Source organism: Branchiostoma lanceolatum, chromosome 2 (genome assembly GCF_035083965.1).
Source record: "Branchiostoma lanceolatum isolate klBraLanc5 chromosome 2, klBraLanc5.hap2, whole genome shotgun sequence".
NCBI lineage: Eukaryota > Metazoa > Chordata > Leptocardii > Amphioxiformes > Branchiostomatidae > Branchiostoma > Branchiostoma lanceolatum.
The window spans coordinates 7,480,793-7,504,361 of record NC_089723.1 but is presented as its reverse complement, the minus strand read 5'-3'; the positions used below and the strand labels follow the sequence as shown (position 1 = coordinate 7,504,361).

General features: G+C 42.4%; 1 protein-coding gene across 1 annotated transcript; it reads right to left on the bottom strand.

Annotated features, from left to right (window-relative positions):
- Positions 1-8,612: 8,612 nt before the first annotated feature.
- Positions 8,613-22,698, bottom strand: LOC136426627 (uncharacterized). The gene is made up of 19 exons (XM_066415305.1): positions 22,471-22,698; positions 22,204-22,356; positions 21,873-22,011; positions 21,108-21,258; positions 20,513-20,651; positions 19,482-19,643; positions 19,239-19,279; positions 18,182-18,316; positions 17,185-17,307; positions 16,318-16,491; positions 15,740-15,865; positions 14,722-14,850; positions 14,053-14,228; positions 12,988-13,097; positions 11,784-11,982; positions 11,159-11,262; positions 10,544-10,706; positions 9,644-9,749; positions 8,613-9,226 (listed from the first exon to the last, which is right to left on the bottom strand). The coding sequence occupies exons 1-19, from the start codon at positions 22,683-22,685 to the stop codon at positions 9,048-9,050; spliced, it is 2,724 nt and encodes a 907-aa protein (XP_066271402.1). The 5' UTR covers positions 22,686-22,698; the 3' UTR covers positions 8,613-9,047.
- Positions 22,699-23,569: the final 871 nt, after the last annotated feature.

Sequence of the window (23,569 nt, the reverse complement as noted above, 5' to 3'; positions counted from 1 at the left end):
TGTCCCTGGCATATAAAAAGGCAGGGCCTCACTTGGGCAGGCTACCAGAGTTAGAGTTTTTCAATCAGAAAGTTTAACATTATACTGGACTTTGTTGTCTTTTAATTTTCCTGGCACAGCAATGTATTAGCTCGGATTGAAAGTACTTTTGGAGGAAAGAAGGATACACTGGTGCCTCATCCACACATGGGCAAAGAGACCTGTCCTTGGTACTGAAAACCATCCACACATGGGCAAACAGATCTTTTCTTGGCAGTGAACACCATCCTCACACAGGCAAACGGACCTGTCCGTGGTGCTAAACACCATTCGCACACAGTTAAACAGACCTGTCCTTGGTGCTAAACACCATCCACTCACAGGCAAACAGACCTGTCCTTGGTGCTAAACAGCATCCACACACACGCAAACAGACCTGTCCTTGGTGCTAAACACCACCCACACACAGGCAAACGGACCTGTCCTTGGTGCTAAACACCATCCACACACAGGCAAACAGACCTGTCCTTGGTGCTAAACATCATTCACACACAGGCAAACAGACCTGTCCTTGGTGCTAAACACCATCCACACACAGGCAAACAGACCTGTCCTTGGTGCTAAACAGCATCCACACACAGGCAAACGGACCTGTCCTTGGTGCTAAACACCATCCACACACACGCAAACAGACCTGTCCTTGGTGCTAAACACCATCCACACACAGGCAACAGACCTGTCATTGGTGCTAAACACCATCCACACACAGTCAAACAGACCTGTCCTTGGTGCTGAACACTATTCACACACAGGCAAACAGACCTGTCCTTGGTGCTTAACACCATCCACACACATGCGGCAAACAGACCTGTCCTTGGTGCTGAACACCATCCACACACAGGCAAACAGATGCAAAACATTATCCACCGAATCGACTTCAGGCAGCCTTACCATTCTGCTTATGTTGTCAGAAGTTGTCTATTACAGATGATTATGGGATGTTCGCTAATCCTGAAAGATGATACAGTCGTCGGCATGAAAGGTGGAGAAAGAGATACAGGGATTGGACGGACCACAAAGCCAAAGATGCACCACCTTAATCCAGATTATGTGTAATGTTACATCTGAGGTATCGCTTCAGTTATTCATCACAGGTTGGGAATGGTAATATTTGCAGCAGGGTGCCAGTTTTAGACATTTGCTGAATCAGAATTTGAAGAAAGTGTCATTTCTGTGATCACTGTTGGATGTAGAGATCAAAAGAAAATTGGCAAAATAACAGTTGATATTAGATTTTGTAATGTTACGTCTGAATTATCACTTTGGTTGTTGTACATCACAGTGTGAGCACTGTAATAAGAAAAGGCGAGCAAAAGTTACTCTTCAAGCAGAGGTTTGACGTGTTTTAGATGTTTTTGTTGGGCTTTCTATTTTCTCAGGTTGTCAGCCAAATGTTACAAAAAGAAAACCTGACATAAAAAAAGCCAGACAAAACTTCAAATATTCATCACAGGGTGGGCATGGTAAATTTTGCCGCAGAATTTCGGTTTTGGAGATTTGCTGAATAATGGCAGCAGAATGTGCTTGATTGCTGAATTTGTTCTATCTGGGTGTTATGCAGATGATCTCACAGACAATGTAAAAAAACTCAATATTTTGCGTTAGCATGAAACTTAAATGGCAGAAGAAGTTGCAACTCCTGACAGTAATTTAGCAAATGAAAAACCATTATGATATTTAAAGGTGGGCAAAAGTTACATTACAACAGAGGTTGGGCTCTGTCAGCTATTTGGTGCCACTTAAGGAATTTTCCAAAAGTCAGGTTTAAAACGTTGCCTCTTTCCACATATTTCACTCCCTGTAGGGGGAGGAAAATTTATGATGTATATTGTTTTCTCTAATGTTTCTTTTTGATTGTGTCAACAGCAATAACTGTATCCACTGTCAAGTTTAGAACTAAGCTGAACTTGACTGTGAAGTCTAGAATTGCTAGAGAGATGGACCTTTGTAAAGGAGGCATTTTTTTATAGAAAGGATAGATAGGAAAATATAATTGGTTGCAAAACTTGCCATACTAGCTCTAAGCTTTTCAGATTTCCTTGCACCTCATATTTCTTTGAAAGTCTTCCTCTCTTCACTTTTGCGCTGTTGGTCAGATTCCTCTCCATTTGATTTATGCACACGCTCTCCATCTGGATGTTTTCATAGCACGTTTGTCATGTCGTGCATGACCACTTCCATATTACTGGCAGGTCCGGTATGAATAGCCCCCCGGCAGCACTATATGAATTACATTCTTCTCTTCACACAATTACAAGAAATCATATCAGCAAGACTCTTGATGAAAATTCCATCCTCTGAGCCACTCTCAAATTCCTCTGGCTTTCGGCCAAATTTAGAGTTACAAGATGTATGTCTCTCTAATGTTAAAGCTGCCATGTAGCTGCATGCAACGGAGCAAGATAGATTCCTAGGCTAAGTAGTTTGCAGAAGTTGCTTCCTCCGCCTTGTGATGAATTGATGGAGATGGTTTATGTCCCCGGGCTTACCCATTTCCCCGTCAGATTAGGCTCAAAAGCCTCGCCTGTGCATGATCATTCTCAGCTCCAATATTACCTGGCAATTCTGGCCCGAAATGAGGGGATTTAAAGACGGATGGTAATGGGATATGGTGGTGGTGCCACATGAGATATCTGGCCGAGAGAAACCGAACCTTGTTCACCTGTGTGTGGCACCGGCTGCCGGAGAAGACGGAAGGATAAGCCATTGATCTGTGTTAGTTTTTCCAAATGAAAGCGGCTGGCTGCATTTTGCAAACGGCTGGGGGAAAAGGACCAAAGGTTGCTCCACCAGAGAATCCCAGCACTGACTGGCCATTCACACCCATCACTCTCCAGATATGAATAAAAGAGAGCCTTAAGTGGGTGGGTTGGTAGCAGCACCATTTGATCAAGCAACCGGGGGTGTCCCTGTGGTGTAGTGGTCTGCGCTTCTGTCACTTACCACATCTGGTTCAAATTACTTGGAACCACAAGGCCCGAAGGTCGTGCCCGGGTAGGACACCTCTGGACAAGAGGCGCATTGAGTCATACCAAAGACTTTATAAAAATGGTACGTACTTCTGAAACGGTATGGAAGTTAAACACACTCCACTGCCAGTGGACTAGCCCCCTGCTGCAGTGATTGCACCACAGTGTGGCCCAGGGCTAAGAAACGGGGATGGGCACCGCCCTATACACCTTATGGTGTGGGAGGATTTTGACTAACTTTAACATGTACCAACTCCTTTATTTTCCTTGCATCATCAGGTAAAAAGAATACATTTCCCATTATGTTTCAGAAGGTTGTATGGATGGTAGCATCAATCATCATCATACTCTTTTCTTTTTCTTATTTCGTTGGGGATGGCCCTATGTTTCCAACACCCTAGTTTCTGACACACCTATGTTTCCAACACCCCTATGTTCTGACAAACCTATGTTTCCAACGCCCCTAGTTTCTGACACACCTATGTTTCCAACACCCCTAGGCCCTATGTTCTGACACACCTATGTTCCAACACCCCTAGGTTCAGATACCTCCAGTTACATGTAAGTTAGTGTTAGGAGGTGTCGGAATATAGGGGTGTAACATCAGGTAGAAAAAGGTAGGAATGATACATTTCACATATGCATTTTCAGCTTTGGATGGCTCATTTTATGCAATGCACCCCTTTCTTTGATTTAAATGTAGTACTATAATTCCAGTAACAAAATTACCTTTTGCCATCTAATATATGGATTGATATTGAGAAATAGTTTTAATGAATGAAAAATTATAACTTAAGATAAAATGTGACCACACTTTTTAGGTATGTGCAGGCCTTTATAATCTATTTTGATGGCTATTGAGTTTTACAACTGAACAAATAGTAAAATCGTGAGTAAAAATTTGTAAATGGGAATAGCGACCCAATTTTTTTTCAAAATGGGAAAAAGAGGAGAGGCTATTCCGAGAAGCAACAAACAAATTGGTGTGGCCTTAGACAGCTGAGATGTTGACATACAGTGGAACGAGCTTGTTACTAATGCTAGCCACAACTGTCAGTCAAGATTTGACATTGACACTGAAAAATCCAAGCTCTGTCTTCTCATTTAGTTAAGATAAGCGTCAGAAGATGCCGCCACTTTATTCTGTTGGCATTAATTTTCCAGAATGGCACTCAGGTGTAACGTTACCAATCTAACAGAGCAGTTCAGAAGTTTACAAAGAATTCTGGTCACATCTCAATGCCCAAGTTCGTTGAACTTTAGATAGTTCATGTTGCATATATACTTTATAGTCGGGTGAAATGGCCTGTGGGGTGCTGTAACTACGTCTTATTGGATGTACCCACACAAATCTGAAATTTTGTGACCGAGAAAAATGCTCGCACCTCTGCCTCCGTCTGATTGCCGTAGAACACCTCTGGGGAAAACTGCAGACTCTAAGATGTAAAACAAAAGCTGGCTGATGCCTGATAAGCAGTCTGTGGCACACTTAGTGTCATTCCCGACACTGTATGCCATTTATATTGTATATCACTGAGATGCCACGGGGAAGACTCGTTGAAGGAACTATTTGTTTCTGTCAAATTGCTGGATCTAGATGGAATAAAATGTAAAATTCATGGGGTCTGATGTGGCACAAGTGTACTTTACTGTTTGGTTTCTCCATCATGGAGCCCGGGATGTCACTTGTTATCCATCAGTGGACCTTGGTAAGAGTAATGGTTAACCTTACTGTCATTCTTGTAACATTCACTACAGTTCTATTTTCATGGTGACCTCTAAACCGTAAATAACATTTTATAAGTTTCCAATGTATTACTACTGTACTACAGAATTATTTCAACTGCGAATTTATAACTCAACAAAAATTGTTTTCCCTCTAGCTGTGAAATAAAACCACAGCAAAAATAAATGGATTAACAGATTTTGGCCAATTAGAGTCAGACATTATGATAAACCCCTGATACTGGAAGGGCTGTATCAATGGTGCAGCCAAAACTACCACATCATGTCTGCCTGGAGAATTTTTTCAGTGGGGGGGGGGTGTCTCTTTTGTATATCTATTTCCGACAGGGCTTCTTTCATACTTTACACTAAGACTAGTGCATTAGTTTCAGGCACACATATCCATAAAACATACGGAAAAATACTTCCAGGAAGACTTTGAGTGTTAAGAGATGGACTAGGGCTTACCTATATAGCCTTGGTGAAGTAATGCCCGACATCCAGATGTTTTTCATGAGATTCTGGCTTCAGTTACATAAGCCACAAACACCCGGCAGCTGTGAAAACTGTGCATATGATAAAAATCTTCCATCACACAAAGAGACAGTACAAAGCTGATAACATAAAGGAAGGTTTGTACCTGAACGTTAGGCAAAGTGATCTTTTTGTGGTGCTGAACTGCAAGCACAACTAACATCTAGTTCCATGCCATATCAATAGGAACGTGAACATGTATGTAGTCATTGTGAGCGGCAGGGAGTGATCTGTGTTGCCAGCATAGTATTATTTGTCTGTAGAATCTATCCTGTCAGATTTTCTTGATCTTTCTCCCTGGAAGTTGCACACTTGTTTGCAGCTACAATTTCATGTAAATGTGTTAGATCCCTTGCTTCAGTTTAAACTGTATCAGCTCTCCCAATGCTATGGTTATCAGTTTTAAATCAGATGTGTTTGCCAATGGGGATTGCATTCAGCACCAAGGACAGGTTGGTTTCCTGTGTGTGGATGGTGTTCAGCACTAAGGACAGGTCCATGCTGCCTGTGTGGATGGATGGTGTTCAGCGCCAAGGACATGCCCATGCAACATGTGTGGATGGATGGTGTTCAGCACCAAGGACAGGTATGTTTGGCTGTGCGGGGGTGGTGTTCAGTACCAAGGACAGGTCTGTTTGGCTGTGTGGATGGATGGTGTTCAGCACCAAGGACAGGTCTGTTTGGCTGTGTGTGGGTGGTGTTCAGCACCAAGGACATGTCCATGCAGCCTGTGTGTGTGGATGGATGGTGTTCAGCACCAAGGACATGTCCATGCAGCCCGTGTTGATGGATGGTGTTGAGCACCAAGGACAGGTCTGTTTGGCTGCGTGTGGATGGTGTTCAGCACCAAGGACAGGTTTGTTTACCTGCGTGTGAATGGTGTTAAGCACCAAGGACAGGTGTATAACCTATGTGAGGATGGTGTTAACTGCCAAGAAAAGATCGGTTTGCCCATGTGTTGATGGTGTTCAGTACCAAGGACAGGTCTCTTTGTCCAAGTGTGAATTAGGTCCCAGTCTTTCCTTCCCCTAGTACTTTCAATCTGAGTCAATATATTGCTGTGCCAGGAAAATTAAAAGGCAGGGCCTCACTCGGGCAGGCTGCCAGAGTTAGAGTTTTCAATCAGAAAGTTTAACATTAGTCTGAACTTTGTTGTCTTCACCTGCTAACTTTACATTGGGCAAGGGAAATTGTCTGGTTTGCCCTACCTTTCTGTCAAGCTAGTGATTTAGGAAGACATTGATTTGTGTCCTAATCTAGTTTAGCTTTCTGAAAGGCTAATCTCCAACTGGCTGTGACAACAAAGACAGACATTATGGACAGAGTATTACACTGGATCAAATTTCCCTAGCTCTTTCCAACAGTTGAAATGAAAATTTGGCTGTAGTCTAACATCCTCTCCTAAGATACAAGTAGGACTCTCAAACATCTTATATCCAGAAAAAGGCTGGCTAAGAAAATTCAAAGTTCCCTTAAGCCTTCCACAAGCCAACTCCTCTCCATGAACAAAAAAAAGAAAATACACTTTTGCTCTAACATACAGAATTGGTAAATAAAGCTGCAACTATAATTTGATAAGCCTTGATCTTGATAAGAAGTAACGGTACAGCGGCTGTATATTGTACTATTAGGTCTAACATCCCCTCCAAAGATACATACAAATAGGACTCTCAAACGTCTAGAAAAAAGGTGGCTAATAACTGGACCATGCATGCTACTGAAAAGAATGACCCTAACTTGTAACTGCTGTGTAGTACATATATAGGCGGGTGTATCTGTTTCATGCATCCTGTTTTTAGCCCCTCTGCCGTTGACTTTGAACATGTTGAAATAATGTGGTTGGTTGGAAAGACGTCATCACACATCACAATAGCCTTATGCTTAATCTCATTTCCTTTCAATACATCCGGGAAAACATTACAGCAGCTTGACTGAATGGTTATAAATGAACCATGGAGCTCGAGCGGCGCTGATGAAAAACAGAAAATGGCTCGTGTACGTAGATTTCGGTAGCCAGCCATCCGTCCAGTCTTCAGTGGGTGGGATATGGTTACATTAGACGGCTACAAATAATGAGTTATTTTTAGCACCCTTGTTACATCTGAACGCTGTGATGAATTCATTTTAATGCTAGCAAAGCATAATGTTGACTACAGCCTGAGCCTTCCGAAGTACAATAATCTTCCACAATTAGATGATGAAATGAGAATTGACAATGGACACAGGTCTGAAACTGCACTTTTCTATACTATCACAAGGTGGCTCTTTTATATGGTTTTGCTCAAATGAGTTAATCTCAAAGCAGATCTTTTAGTTGGCAAGACAGTATCCATTGGCCGAAACAGTATTGGGCTGGCCCTGGATACTGTTTTTGCCCATGGATACTGTCTATCTAAAGTGCCAACCAAAAGATCTCATTGGAAATTACAAATGAGTGGCTATAGCAGTGTTTGCAAGTGGTCTTGCATATTCCGAGCAAATGGAAATGGATAAATATTCTGGCTACATGCAGCAAATGTAGATATAATATTGAATATCACTTTAAACAGATGTGTTTATGTTGAAACAAATTTTTTTATAACCAAAGCATGAAATTTTGTTTCACTGCTATGAAACTTTTCGGTATAAAGTATAAAATCGCCAGATTACGTGCAAAGTTTATGCAGTGTTTAGGAATTTGGTGATGTCATCAAGTGATGTCGTATGGATGTGTGGCAAGACAAGCCATAAGAGTTCGCAGGTTCAATTCCTGACATTCCCATCTAGACGGTGTGTCCTTGGGAAAGGCCCTTTACATGGCTTTCCTCACTCCACCCAGGTGTAAAAATGGGCACATGGTTGGAAAGGTGAAGGCGGTGTATTAGGAGAGGGATGAGCTCCACGTTCCAATATGTTCCAACCCGTTACCCACCGTCAGAACGGACACATTTGACGACTCAAGTCAACGATAAATGCGATTCACGCGACGAGCACTTTTAATGATCAAGTCTAAACCAGAATACAATGGGGACAAAAGGACCGACGTGTAACACGAGGCTGTGACCTTCGACCTCTAGAGGTCGTGACTCTTGCATCATAATAAACATACAACATGTGGTGGCGCACTGCCCCTACGGCCTCACAAAAAGCTATGGGACTACCTTTTGGGAATTTGGATTGGCCCACAACTTTCCAGGATGAAAGATTGATTTTATGTCACTGTGACCGCACAAGGTCATATTTGGCACTGATTAGATGACAAAGTATATCCAATTTTTGTTCACCAACTATGACCTACCAATACTTTTGCACTGGCAAAGACCCATCTGGTCTCAGAAATAGTTCAAACCACAAAGTCCACTAAAATCTAATCCAGCTGTACCTTTTAATGACGACTTGGATAACAAATAAGATCTGCATAAAGCTGAAAATGAGATGCATCTAACCACCATTAACTTTAATCCGCCAGGTTACATAAATCCGCCATTTTGAGATGTCTAGTGCAGCACCCCCCAGGTACATGTATGCAGAGTTTAGATATACTGGAGTGCATAATACCGGGGGACGTTGGGTTGGAGATCGGTTTGGACGTATCTGGCGCAATTATGTATCATGGTGTAGATGTTGTAGAAATTCTGAAATGTTAGCACTTAAGAATACCATTGTTACAGATCATGCATAAGTGACCTGTTCTGGCTGTCTCAAGATAGCAAAACCATTAACACAGCATGGATCATGAATGTCTTTTTCTCTGATCTGAGATAAAGCCATTGATGATGTGGCATTATTTTTGCCATGCCATCAGTCACCATACATGGTGGAGAGCTGTTTGTAACTGTAGCTGTAGCCCACAAGGTTGTGACGAGAGCGCCTCACTTTGATGACCACCAGAACTGCAGCAAGGGCCACTGCTGCCACAGCAGAAGCAGTGATGAGTGCCACATGAACAGTGCTTCCGTCAGAGCTGTCAACATGGCTCTCTGTTGGTTAAGAAGGTATTATAGTGTTTTTAAGAAATTTATTGATAATCTGTGGAAATTTCCTATATGTATTGAATTCTGTTCCATTTTAAGTCAAGTTGTTGCACACAAGAAGACAAAAGATATTGTCTTGGTTCTCCTCAGCCTTGTTTGATTTACCGGTTGATAACCTTTTTGGTCCATAAGTATTTCCATCTATTCAAATTAAAGTAGAGGTAATGAATGTGTGATAGTTGTGTGCCGATTTGTTGAAAATAGAACGCTAGCAACCCAAAAAAACACCCCTCCCAATAAAATGGTATGGCGAACCTATGACATCACAATTCAAGATGGCGGCCACCACACATGCCAACGGATCCAACAAAGGTTTTGCTACGCAAACCTGTAATTTTAAGATAATTTAGGGAATTGTCGAACCTTTGTAAGTAGCATCATCCAGAAGAATTGGGCCCTGATAGATGGAATGCAGCCCTGTCATATCCGACAGCTCCCTCTTACGGCGGCCGGGGGTACTGCGACAGCCCTGTTGGATTAAAATTAAAAAGTTGTTTATCTCTCAGATGTCATAGAGGTATTCTCCGAGCAGAGGTTTTGGTCGAGAGGGCTAGGAGTGGCCGTGATTCTCTCCTTCGTTAAAAATCATGGCCACTCCTAGCCCTCTCGACCAAAACGTCTGCTTGGAGAATATCAGAAAGAATCTATGTCGTGGACCCTCAGTACCTTTCGACTAGAAGCTACAACTCCTAAGTGGCCAAGATTGCTCAACAAACTTGATTGAAAGAACAATTTTTCAAACGTTATGTGTTTTTTGTTGTCTGTCAAATCATACTTTGTCATTTTAATAATTTGTTCACACACATTGCTCTACACCAAAGTTAATCTATGTGGCTTGTACCACAGCAAACAATCTGTATAGTGGGGTTGTGTGGCTCAACGGCAGAGCGTTCGGCTCAGAACCAAGAGGTCCCGAGTTCGAATCCTGTCATGTCACCGATCTTGTGCCCTTGGGAAAGGCACTTTACACGACTTTCCTTACTCCACCTAGGTGTAAAGGGGTACTAGTAACTGACTTCGGTTGGGGAAGGTCGTATTGAGGTCACCTGGTGGCGCCGAATGGCAGCCGCCCAGACCCTTGCGACAATTCCACATAATGCAAGTGTGGATAAGATACGTATATGTATATGCTGTGTATTAGGTGAAACCTGTAAACCCTGCATCAATTCAGCGCTAGAAAGGCTGCCATTGCGGGTAATTTCTGACCAATAAAAACCATTCTTTATACACATTATTGGTAACGTTAGCCTAAAAGATCCTGACCTGCGCACAGCGGGACCCAGTATCTGCAGCCTCACACACCTCCACCTCACAGTGGATGTACACCGTCCTCAGCTCCCGGATGAAGCGGAAAGCCTCGAACCCGAACCGCTCGACATCTGGTTTGTTGCTGCCGAATATTTGAAGCGTGCTGTCTGCACCACATCTAACATAATAGTCACAGGAAGGAACAGCAATTTAGCGGTAGAAATATCTTAAAGCCTTTTCATTTAGTTGTCTGTACTCTGTATGTATCTTAGTCAAAACGTGTATTTTTATCTCAATGTTTGATTAACAACTGTTTACAGTTCTTCTTGTATGTACTGGTTTTTGCACACTTCATTCATGTATTACAGTTACTCTTGATAGTGTAGCTCTTGATATCCAACATGCTAACAATATTTTTGTTTGTTTTTCTAATGCACTGCAATATCACTATCATTATGGCATTCTCTCCCATCTTGAAACATTGGATAGTTCAGGAAGTCATATAATATGTTCATTAACATTACCAAATGTTTATACAGGTTGCACACATTTCTTTTTTGTGAAATACTTCAAAACTTTAAAATTTGTTTGTTTCCCTAGTGTACTGAAATGTCATAATATCATTCTCACCCATCTTGAAGCAGTGGATAGCTGAGGGAGTCGTTTTTGTCAGGTGACATGGTGGCCTTGCAGTTCAGCCCGAGAACAGACAGGAGCTGGTCGTGACCTTGAACCTGGCAAGGTAGTCTTGTGGTTAGGGTTGTTGACTTACAAACATAGAGCCTAAAGGTTATGGTTCGAATTGGTAGCAGACCTCAATGTTGTGTCCTTGGGAAAAGCACCTATGTCCTCATATGACTTGAAAATGAATACCTAAAGTATGTTCGTTTACGGATGTTCCTCCGATGGGATATAATGTTAGAGGCTCCGTGTATGAGGGGGGCCACATCGCAAGCATTTTAAAGATTGCACGACACTTATCGAAAAGAGTAAGGGGTCTATCCCGGCAAGAGTGGACCAAACCCTATGCAGCCTGTACATACTGTTTGTCTAAAGGAAAGATGGTTTACTGGTTATGCAAAAACAAACAAACAAACAAACGAACCAATGGACCTCTGAAACAAACAAACAAACAAACAAACAAACAAACAAACAAACAAACAAACAAACAAACAAACAAACCTGGACCTCTGAAAAAAAACTGGACCTCTGGAAAAACAAACAAACAAACAAACAAAGAAATAAACAAACAAACCTGGAGCTGTAAGAACACCATGTCAGTGAGCCTCTTGTGGACGGGGTACTCAGAGCGGGTGTAGGACCGTAGGTAGTTGCGTGTGTGGAAGACGTCCAGGTGGATGGAGAGCTTCCCCAAGCCGACCTCGTGGAACTCCAGTCCGCCTGGGATGGGCATGAACTGCGAGGTGACATCCTGGTCCCGTGCATACTTACAGCTGGAATGATCCAATGTTTGTTTTAAAAAGTGTTCCTTAAAATGTCAAGAAACTAAGTCTTACAATGTATGAAGTGTAACTTTACCTGGTGATATCATATTATGACAAAGGAAAGTTTCAAAGTTGTATGACAGTAAATTACTCCATAGTATCTATTTGGCGTGCTTTGAATGAATACAGTCAAACCCTTCGAGTGACCGCCTGGCCAATGTGACCACGTTTTGGTATCTTAGATATTTTTTCCCATTGACAAATTCAAGCCTAAGAATCCTGTCTATAGTAACCATCTGTCCTAATAGGCCAGGTTTTATCAGTTGCCCGAGAGGTCTTATTGGACAGTTTTGACCCTGCATGTTCATCAAAGAAGTCAAACCCAAATAAGATAGAATTTAGTGTTAGTATTTAGACTAGAAAAGTCACATGCTGTATTGTTATATATTGTCTGTCCGTCCTTTCATGTTACATGTACTTGCAATTAGCCTACGGGCAAGAACTTGCAATAAACTTATTATCAAAACAGTACAAAGCAAGTCAAACATAGCCTGGGCGCCATCCTCTGTAGCAACTGCTGGCTCAATCTTTTTATCCTCCCACACCATTATTGATGTATAGCCCATCTCCGTTTCCTAGTCCTGGGCCACACTGTGGTGCAATCACTGTAGCAGGGGGCTAGTTCACTTGCAGTGAAGTGTGTTTAACTTCCATACTGTTTCAGAAGTATGTACCATTTTTATAAAGTCTTTGGTATGACTCAATGCGCCTCTTGTCCAGATGTGTCCTACCCGAGACTTGAATCCCGGTCCTTCTGGTCCAAGTAATTTGAACCAGATGTGGTGAGAGACAGAAGCGCAGACCACTACACCACAGGGACACCCCTGCTTGGTTCAATAAGCAAGCAAAAAGAAAGAGCCTAGACCGCGATTACTACAGAGGATAGTACCCAGGTTAAGTCAAACCAACCACGAAAGAAGTTGAAGAACGGAACATAGCTTGTTTGATACTTACTTAGAATGCATGATGATGTCATCGTCTCGACTGATGACTCCCGTGGCCTTGTGGATGTTATAAAGGCTGACCAGGTTGGAGAAGATGACGTACTTCGGATCAAAGGTTACCTACGAAAGAGAGATCAGCAGATACTTCAGATGAGTGTTCTCTTTCATAAACTTAATATCTTCCATCATGCATATAACGTTAGTCACCACCATCATCATCATCACAAATATTACATGTCAGTGTATAACACAGCCTCTTCCAGGCCTTCCTACGGGGGTATGGACCATAGAATTCGGCAAACAAAAGGAATAATTGGCCAGAAGTCAGTCCACGGTAAGGTTAGTGATTCCCCCTACAAGGCCTTCACTAGTCTCTACCAGACTGACTATGCTGGCTATAGGGAGAATATTTTCCAGGGAAGTTTGGTCACCATTGGATTCAATTTATGGATGCAACCTTACTGTGCACTGACTCTACTGGCAAATTACTAGTATTCTATGATCCACACCCTTGTAGGAAGGTCTGGTGGAGGCTAGCAGCAACCCATCTCTGCAAGGTCCCACTCGATTGTCCTTCAAGTCATTGATTGCCCCTTCTTCCTTTTTCCTGTTGAACACCACTTTAGTGCCACCCTGGATACACTATCATACTTTTATCACAGGCAAACCAAGTGCAACTATGCATTGACATACATTTAAGAGCAAATGTCTGTAAGCTAAGGATCAAACAGGGGTCAAAAAATCGATTTGGCTCATATTTTGCACAGTGATAGTACTTGGCCCACAACCCCTCAAAATAGCTTTCTTTCTTCTCAAAACCAATTGTTGCCATGGCAACAGGCCAAACAAGTTTTGGGGCCATTTTTCCTCATTTGGGCATGTCGAAAACATGAAAATCAGCTTACTTTAGGACAATATTACAAGTGCTATCACTGTGCAAAATATGAGCCAAATCAATTTTTTGACCTCTGCCACCATAGTTTGATCCTTAAAGACATTTGCTCTTAATTCCTAAACCAGGAGCTTAGGAAATGTAGAGCCCATGAAAGGTCATGAAATTAGGCACTATCCGAACCTTCGTGCCACACTGGTACAGCCCAGTACGCAGCAGATGGTGGGTGCCGTTGAACGTGGCCATACACGACGCATCAGGGTCCCAGTGCAGGTTGCTGGTGTTCACTATCGCCAGTTTGTCCGCAGGCAGGGCCAGTTCCATGTACTCATTAGTACAGGTGGTGGACGCACCAACAACTATTAAGGGATTAAAACACCAGATTTATACTTGACTAAGAAGCATCTGAAGTTTTAAAAAACATGCTTTTTGTAGTATCAAGTTTTAGGTAAAAAAACAAAAACAAGAAATAGCCAGCCCTTTAAATTTAAATGCCAGAGATATTATCAACCAAGAATTAACATGTTCGAAAATTTGTCTTTCCCTCCAACTGATGTAATGTTAGAGTGGAACTTGTTGTCACCATGTACTGTAGGAGCATCCTCGTTAATGGCTTGAGACAGACAGTTAGATGTGCAAAGGTTAGGTGTAACAGGTCATTCAGTGTAATATAACTAGCTGCTGCCACACCGCATGCCTGCGAAGCTGATATGTCAAGCCGAATGGCAGTTACACAGGTTATGTAGATACCAATACAGGACTAATAAAAGCATTGCATTCTGCAAGACATCATATGAAATTGTTAAGCACTATGACATCAAAGCTATGCTAAAACCTTATCATGGGTCTTACATGTGCATCCTCTTCCATCCTCTGCCAGTACGAGGAGACCGTTGGAGCATGCGCACATGTAGCTCCCAGCTGTGTTGATGCAGACATCCTCACACATGCCGTTTATACCAGTGGCACATTCATCAATATCTGTGGACCAATATATAACGTTATGATATGTAACTGTCTGCTGTACTGTGATTGGTTAAGCCACCCAGGGCACTTTGCACTAAATGGCCTATAAAAGCCACACTGTACTGTGCTCATTCGAGCCTTGATCCTTGAGAAAGCCACACACAGGTGAAACATGTCGGTGTGGGCTCGAATAAAGTTCTAAACGGGAACTATACGCAGCTACAGCCTCTTTTCTGAAGATATGGTGTGAGTGTGTACGGTTGGCATGAGGTTGCCCACTACTACTGCCGATATGTAACAGTCTGGTTATACAAGAGCACAAAATCTTTGGCTTCCACCTAGCACTGATTTAACACTCTACGTCTCTATATGAAAGGAATCAAGACCTTGATGTATTGTAAGATCTCATCATTACCATCTGTTAAATGTACATTAAAAGCTACCCAAGAAGACCACTCAGGGGATCGAGTAATATAATTTAATCGTTACAACTGGAAAAATACAATGAAACTCAGACGTTTTGGTCGTCCGTCCGACCGCCCTTTGTCAATGAAGAGAATGAAGTCTATGTAGTTTTTTTATGCAAACTTCATTCTCTTCATTGACAAAGGGCGGTCGGACGGACGCCCGAAACGTCTGAGTTTCATTGTATTTTTCCAGTTGTAACGTATAATTATATTACTCTATTGCTGACCTGGATGATTAACATTCACAAATGTACACTCAGGGGATCGATAGAATCTGGTCTATGTGGACAGGTGGTTGCTATAGACAGGATTCTTAATTCTTGTGTCAATCAGTCAATGTAAAAAATTATCTAAGGGACCACCAGAAATTGATCGAATTGGCTAGATGGACCTTATGTAAGGGTGGTCTCTTGTAAAAGATTGTGGAAGCAACTGACCTGTGCACGTGGTCCCATCGCCCTTGTATCCATGGTTACACTCACACCTGTAGGACCCAGGTGTGTTGACACAAGTTGCGTTTGCGTTACACATGTCACCCTTGTCCTCAGCACATTCGTTCACGTCTAGGGAATAAAATAATGATCAGATTAATACATCTAAGAGAATCAATTTGAAAGTGCGTCTTCAATACTAACTTACTTTCATACTGGATTGTTACCTCATGAAAAATGGAGGTATTGCTTTTGTGTGTCTGTAAGTATGTGTTACCGAATATTTGTTGTCGGCATAATCTTAGATCCTCGGAATGGGTTGTGACGATATTTGGTGTTGGAAGACAAAGCTCAAGATCCAATATGGGCCTCCTGGCAACTGACTTCGGTACTGCAGCAGAACTTCCAGTTTTGTATCTTTTGTCCTGGGCCAACTAGTTTTTCATGGCGTTGTGAACAATTGGTCCTTGTTAAAGTGTGTCCTTCTACTCGCATTTACTATATGTATACAGGTAAAGATATCAAATAAACATTGAAACACCAATTTTTTTAAGGTATCACACATACATGTATGCCATACTCACCAGTGCACAGCGTTCCATCTCCCACATACCCAAGTTCACAGATGCAGTCATGTGACCCAGGCAGGTCAACACAACGAGCATTCGCATGGCATCCGTGGGTCCCGCTGGCACATTCGTTGATGTCTGAAAAATGCAACAATATTGAAAAATGGCACAATGCGACAGTACCAATATCTAATTCGCATATAGGTGACTATAGTAGAACTTTATTGCGCGACTATTATAAAAGAAGACAGTGACATGTGATTATCTGATATCAAATTTACTCCTTAGTCATTGAAATGACTTAAAAACAATTGGGTGTTCCATCGGATCGGTCCAAGACCTCGCTCATACCAGGCTTCGTGCGTCTGGATTCAACCATCACACAATTGATCAAGATTTGCGAAGATGGATCCACTGGCAGATTGAATCGGGATCAATACCATGACTCTGATGAATCTAGATTTGCAAAGAACATGAAGCCTAACCCTAACCCTTGTATAAACAAGGTCCAGGTTTCACCACAAATTTCAAAAGTGATATATAAAAGGGAATAGGCATCATCCACAGATAAAGTGGACAACTGACCCTTTTGCATGTTGATCACAGTGGCAGTCTTAAAATCCTCCGGACAAATTTGTCTGTCTATGAACAGTTTTGCCAAAAATGAGTCACTCAAGCAACTGGATAAAATTTTGAAACAGTCACAGACGTTTCAGACAGCATCCGCTATCTTTCGCAAGTGACTAAGGAAAGATCTGGCAGAACTAGGTTTTATACCAAAACTCTGAATAGATTATGTTAATGAAGTAAAGACAATTTCAGATGGTTCAATACTAAGACAATAGAATAGTAAGTCAAGAAAGAACAGTTTTGTTTCCTTACTGATGCACACTGTTCCATTGCCGGCGTAGCCTGTGTTACACTGGCAGATGTAGGAACCAGGTGTGTTGATACAGGTGGCATTGCCATGGCAGAGGTCTGGACCAGCTGTGCACTCATCCAAGTCTGTTTAAACAAAGACAGTAGGGTGGATAATGATAATTCATCATAATCATCCAAAATATGACATAGGATTCAAGTCTGGAACTTAATGTCCATGAAAAAAGGCAGAAACGTACAACAAACTCTCCCTACATTCTTTCAAGCTTCTATGAATAAGGAACAACATTTCCCCTACAATTTACACAAACAGGATTAACGTTACTGATGAGAAACATATTGAAGAGTTTTTGGCGATGCCTTGGGGGCGAGTCTATTGGTGATAGTATTGTGTGCAGTTTGCAAGAATTCTAGGAATTTTACAGAAATTTTAAGCCAAGAATGTTTGGAATGTTAATCAGCAGTACAAAGGATAGAAAGCGGGTAATGCAGCCACCATGCGGACATTCATCCTAGAAACTCCAGACAGGCAGCCACATGTGTTAACCAGATGTGTCAGGCTTATGTATACATGATCCTTTTCGTTAGAAATCCCGTATGAACAGCATCACCCACTGTGCCCTAAATCAGGGTACAGTAGAAATTAAAACAAAAACAACCACTGTCGCCATTGCAATGTCTTTTTATCATTGCTAATCTTGTTATTAGTTGTATATTTGACGCCGCAAGAACAACACTACTTGGAAACCTCATGCGGTCTGGACTGACTGTTGTGCTCTGTGGTCTTTGGATGCTTACTTTAGACGCCAGATTTAGATAGGATTGAGACTGTAGATGTGAGTGACTCCAACTTTATTCTGTCTATTCCAGCATGGTAGCTGGGGAGTGACGTCATGGGGTCCAAGGCCCCCTAGCTGCATTTCTACTGCTTAGTGATTACATGAACATGTAACACTGATCAACCCTTGAACTTTAGGGATAGAGGTAACATTACACTCACCATCACACGTCTTATTGTTGAGAGAGTTGGGTGCCCTTCCAGCAGGACACAGACAGAAGTATGATCCGTCCGTGTTCACACAGTCGTGAGAGCAGCCGCCGTTATTGACCAGGCACTCATCCACATCAGGTGTTCCTGTAGCTCAGACATGAATGAGGTCAAACATTGAAAAATTGGTAACGGCTTCATTTACTTTGTCCCGAGTATGCTAATGATATGTTAAGTTCCCATTTTAAAATGTTTGCAAGATCATAAGCAACCCCACAGCCTTGTTGGTTCTGGAAATAATGATAATAATGATAATAAATGGTTTATTGGTCCGAAATAGCCCATGCAATGGCAGCCAATGCTGAATTGCTGCAGGGTTTACAATAGCATAATACACAATAATACAGAAGATACATATTTGCACACTTGCAATTTATGTAACTGTCGCAAGGGTCTGGCGGCTGCCATTCGGCGCCTGCAGGTGACCTCAATACGACCTTCCCCAACCAAAGTCAGGTACCCATTCACACTTGGGTAGAGTGAGGAAATTCATGTAAAGTGCCTTTCCCAAGGGCACAACATCGGGGCATACGAGTGGTTTCGAACCCGGGACCTCTCGGTTCTGGGCGAAATGCCCTACCGATTGCGCCAAACGATGCCACGAAATTGCACACTGATGACTGTAGCTCAGACATGAATGTCCAATGACAAGAGAAAACATTGGAAACTTTTTGCAAGATCATAAGCAATCCCAACTCTGAAATTGCACACTGAAGATATCAAAGTAACGTTACGTTAATGAAGGTTAGACTTCAGGTTAACAATATCTAAAAACAATCCAATCTCTACAACTGGATAAAATGCAGAGATTACTTCCGGATGTTTCGATTGACACCACTCTTCTTCAGCGTTACTAGAAAGTAACGCTGGAGAAGAGATATAGATATGGACGTCACTCGAAACGTCCGGAAGAATAAAGTTTTATCAGAGACTAAATTGTCTCTAAGAACATAACATTACTTGATGAACTTTTTTTCATGAAATAACAGAAATTCAAAGCATTTCTCACCGTCGTAGACAAGTGTGATGCAGCGCTGGTCGGAGTTGATCCTAGATCGGAAGTCACACACGTAAATGTCGAGAAAATTAAAGGGACATATTGTAAACTTTTGGGTCCCAAACTTCAAATATTGTTGATCCATTTTCAAAACTGTTTTTAAAATATACACGTCCAAATGCAACACATGTATGTTATATACCATTGGAAAGAATCATGTGAAAAACAGACCTCCCAGGTTTCAGACGCCCTCACCTATTGGTATCCTGCGCCAGGAAGCAGAAAACGTGTTGACCAATCTGCGCCTTTGTAGGGGTCCACGTGACATTGACGTATGCACGATGGGGGTTGATTGGATCGGTTGCCAGGGCTGACTTGATCAACCCAAGTGGAGAAACGGTCGAGATCTCTGCGATACTTGTAATGGTGATAAGTTTATCAATATTTGGCACAAACCACATTGCTAGACACAACTGCATCAAAGAGGAGGGCGCCAAGGTATTATATAGACAGAGAGGATAATAGACATATTCGGTGGATTAAGGAAGCTGTCTGATAAGGAAGACAACACCAGTGATGAACCGGGACGAGGGGGGATACAAATTTAGCCACGTTTGGGTATGTGTGCTCACCGCAAAAGCGCCACCTACTTCGGCTACTTATAGCGGTGAGAAGCAGCACTGCAGTCAGAAGCTCTGAGGAAGGTGTCTGACAGACGCCGAAACGTCAGCAGGTGAGATATACTGGTTGTGTAAAAAGAAACTCCCAATATTCTATAAAGATCCTTGCACACCAAACTATATGTCAGTCAGAAAAGTATCTGTGCTAGTGCTGCGTGCCTAAACGTAACATCAGGTACAGGTACCGGTACAGAGGTTTCGGTACAGGTCCGGACCTGTACCTGAACAATTTGAAGAATTAACATGTGTTTTTATGAACTTCTTCAATGACAAAAACATAATCTGTTTTCAACTAGTCAGTATCTTTATTCAAAGAACATAAATAGGTTTCCTACCGCCAAACTCCCTTGGCCATGCTATCAAAACTCCCGGCCTGCCTGAATGATCTGTTGCATATTAGTTACGCTGTTTCATGGTATCACTTTGGTCACGTTTGGTGTTGCATGAGGTCAGGAGATCAGTCACAAAATAAGCACATAGTTGGTGTAAATTTATATCGGTACAGTACTGGTACTTCATGATCCGGTATTTTGGACGTGTACCGAATCAATTTTTACGGTACAGTACCGGTACCGGCACGCAGCACTAATCTGTGCACATTCCTACCTTACACCAGGGCCCCGAGACTCCGCCTCCAGTACTGCTTGGTACGTTACCCCACCGGGAATCAAGACTCGGTCCCCGTCTTGAGGAGTGATGCCCACAAGGGCGGGTTTCTGGTTGCACGGGTTGTTGGATGTGTAAGCTGGACAGAGTCGGTAACATTTTCATGTCAGTAGCAGTCGATTATATGCTTCGGTCCCAATTGGAAAAAAGGGGCCCCGCCCGGTAGATTACGGGCTGTTTTTTGGCACTGTCGTGCGAGACCTCTACGTGGCCCCGTGGGACACTCTGCGGCTGCCGGGCTTTATTTGGGCCCGGCCGGGACCCCGAATTATTATAACCTGTACTTAAAATCAACGCGGGAGCCGGTAACAAATAGACACCGTCATCTAAGCGCGCGAGGCCCAGGAGGTACCGGGACAAATTCCTGGCTTCGGGGCCCGGCCGGGACTACATCCCCTACGGGCACCGGTGAAATTGGGACCAAAGCACCACATAGCCTACGAGTTTATCATTCATGTTGCAAACAAAATATACACGTAACCATACATGTTTAGATACTGTTCACAAGACTTTCTTTTCATTCTTCAACACCCACCATTGACCAGGAACTGCAGCGGCACACGACTCAGCCCGGATCCCACATTGGTAGCGGATCCTGGTGGATAGTCCTCCAGCGTTAAGGCGATGGCATACCAGCCTGGAGTCAGCCTCCCCAGTGATGTCCTGTATGAGATCTCACACGCTGTCTGTTGTAAAGACAAACGTCCAAGCGTGTTAGTTAAAATCCTCCCACACCATTATTGATGTATAGGGCGGTGCCCATCCCCGTTTCATAGCCCTGGGCCACACTGTGGTGCAATCACTGCAGCAGGGGGCTAGTCCACTGGCAGTGGAGTGTGTTTGACTTCCATACTGTTTCAGAAGTATGTACCATTTTTATAAAGTCTTTGGTATGCCTCAATGCGCCTCTTGTCCAGATGTTCTTGTCCAGAGGTGTCCTACCTGGGGCTTGAACCCCAGTTCTTCTGGTCCAAGTAATTTGAACCAGATGTGGTGAGAGACAGAAGCGCAGACCACTACACCATAGGGACACCCCCAAGCGTGTATAATGTAAAAATGCAAATGCTAGCCTTGCTATTAGTGTTCAACAAACCACCGAAGAGGCTTGTTATATATTCGATTAATGTATACTGCACTAATACAATATGATGTTTAGAAAATGTTCGATTGCTAAACAATAATGAATTTGTATATTCAAGACGTACAGATTATAGATCCATCTGTAGTTTAACCTATTGAGTTATATAGTATGTAAATCTGATACTTTGTAGTTGCTATGATTGTGTGCGTGTTATCTTACCTCATCAAGAGTGGAATAAGGTAAGGGATCACAGGCGCCTCCACACTCGCTGAAAACCGACGCGTACCGACACCTCACGGTGTCCCCATCCTGGTCCGTCCAAGGAATCCTGATCACAGTGTCACAGCTGATCTGAACCCTGTTATTGGTTAATACGAACCGTATCAAGTTGACAGCAGAATTGAAAATTAGACATACAAAAGTTGATAAGCTTGTAAAGACTACGAAATTTCAAGTGTGTTTTTACTTCATTTGCAACATTTTTATAAAATAATTACATGTGACTTTGTGTAAAACTACTTTTAAAGCAATCTGGCACAAAGTTTGATACCTGTATATGGCAGAGCTGGCGGAGATTGGCGACGAGTTTGGTTTTCCTGTGTCAGATCTGGGCGACAAGTCCACGTGAGCTACCAGTTCCCAACTTGGACTGTGTGTTGTACCGTCTGGGCGGTTGACAGAAATCCATGCCGCGCTGCTAAAACTAATTTGAAGGAACAAATACCAAATAACTGTTTGTCCATACATAATTGAGAAGACTTGAACTATGAAAGATACATCTGGAGTTAACGTTAGCCGTTATCCAATGTGACAGTACCTTATATCGGCAGTAGTGCTTCCCTGCATGGAGACGTTCATGGAGTTGGTTCCCTGTGACCAGTCCTCCTGTACACTGAAGTCAGTACAGTAGTAGCTGGCGGGAAGCGAGCCTCCAGGTGCATTCCAGTTATTACCACCTCCGATTAGGCGGTTGTTGTTTATTGTGGTCTGGTCACAGTTTCCACCCTCACCGCTAGACCTCCTCCAATTCATACGAAAGCTGCACTGGATCTGGACAATGCAAGGTCATGTTGATAAGATATTGATTTTCTCGTGTCAGTGGTATGTATGAAAAAAAATGACTACAATTTTATGCTTTAACAAAGCCTGCAACATAAATGAATGGATGAATGAAAGACAATTATTGTACATTATGCTTAAAAACAAACTAAGTACAGGTCATGGTGATAAGCAGAGAAATACATACAGTGGAGGCAATATAACGTAATAGAAGGTAATATCTTACTACGTCTAATAGGACTAATCTATACTTGTCTACTATTTACAGGTTCGACTTCTTCTCGCTTCTTAAGGCAATTGTAGATGTATGTGAATATGGAACTTGTAATACATGGTTCGTTCAGTTCCATAATGAATAGGAATTTTTCAGTGCTGACTTTTCATTTTGAACATGACGGAAATACCATAAATGTACGTAAAAGAGATGGCCACTGGGTTTTCTTTCAGCGAAATCGTTAAATAACGCATGGAGCCCTTTTAGAAATCTGCAATATATTGTAAAGCTTAAATGTTACAGGAAGGAAAAAGCATTTACTACATGTGCAACATTTTTAATGTTACGCAAGGGAGACTGTTCTTACCAAGTCGGGGTCGTTTGGAATCGGTTTCCATGAGAAGGTTGCACCGCGAAAATGAGAACCTTCCACGGAGACGGTCACGAGAAGGACCAACACGGCCCAGGCACCACATCTTACCTCAGATGGCATTCTGCATGTTTGTAGGAAGAATACTTGTCACAATTCAAGCTAATTCAAGTATGTTTAGAGTTTGACATTGGACATGTAAGAATGAAGTGATAAAAGGATTTTCACTTATGACACTTCGTGCAACAAAGGTAACATGTTATGGAATATACG

Excerpts from the sequence above, each read along its gene's own strand:
- LOC136426627 (XM_066415305.1), bottom strand. The coding sequence starts at position 22,685 with ATGAATTGGAGGAGGTCTAGCGGTGAGGGTGGAAACTGTGACCAGACC. Across the intron at positions 22,357-22,470 it reads AGCACTACTGCCGATATAAG|TTTTAGCAGCGCGGCATGGA; the intron begins GTACTGTCACAT and ends CCTTCAAATTAG. Across the intron at positions 17,308-18,181 it reads CAACAATAAGACGTGTGATG|ACTTGGATGAGTGCACAGCT; the intron begins GTGAGTGTAATG and ends TTGTTTAAACAG.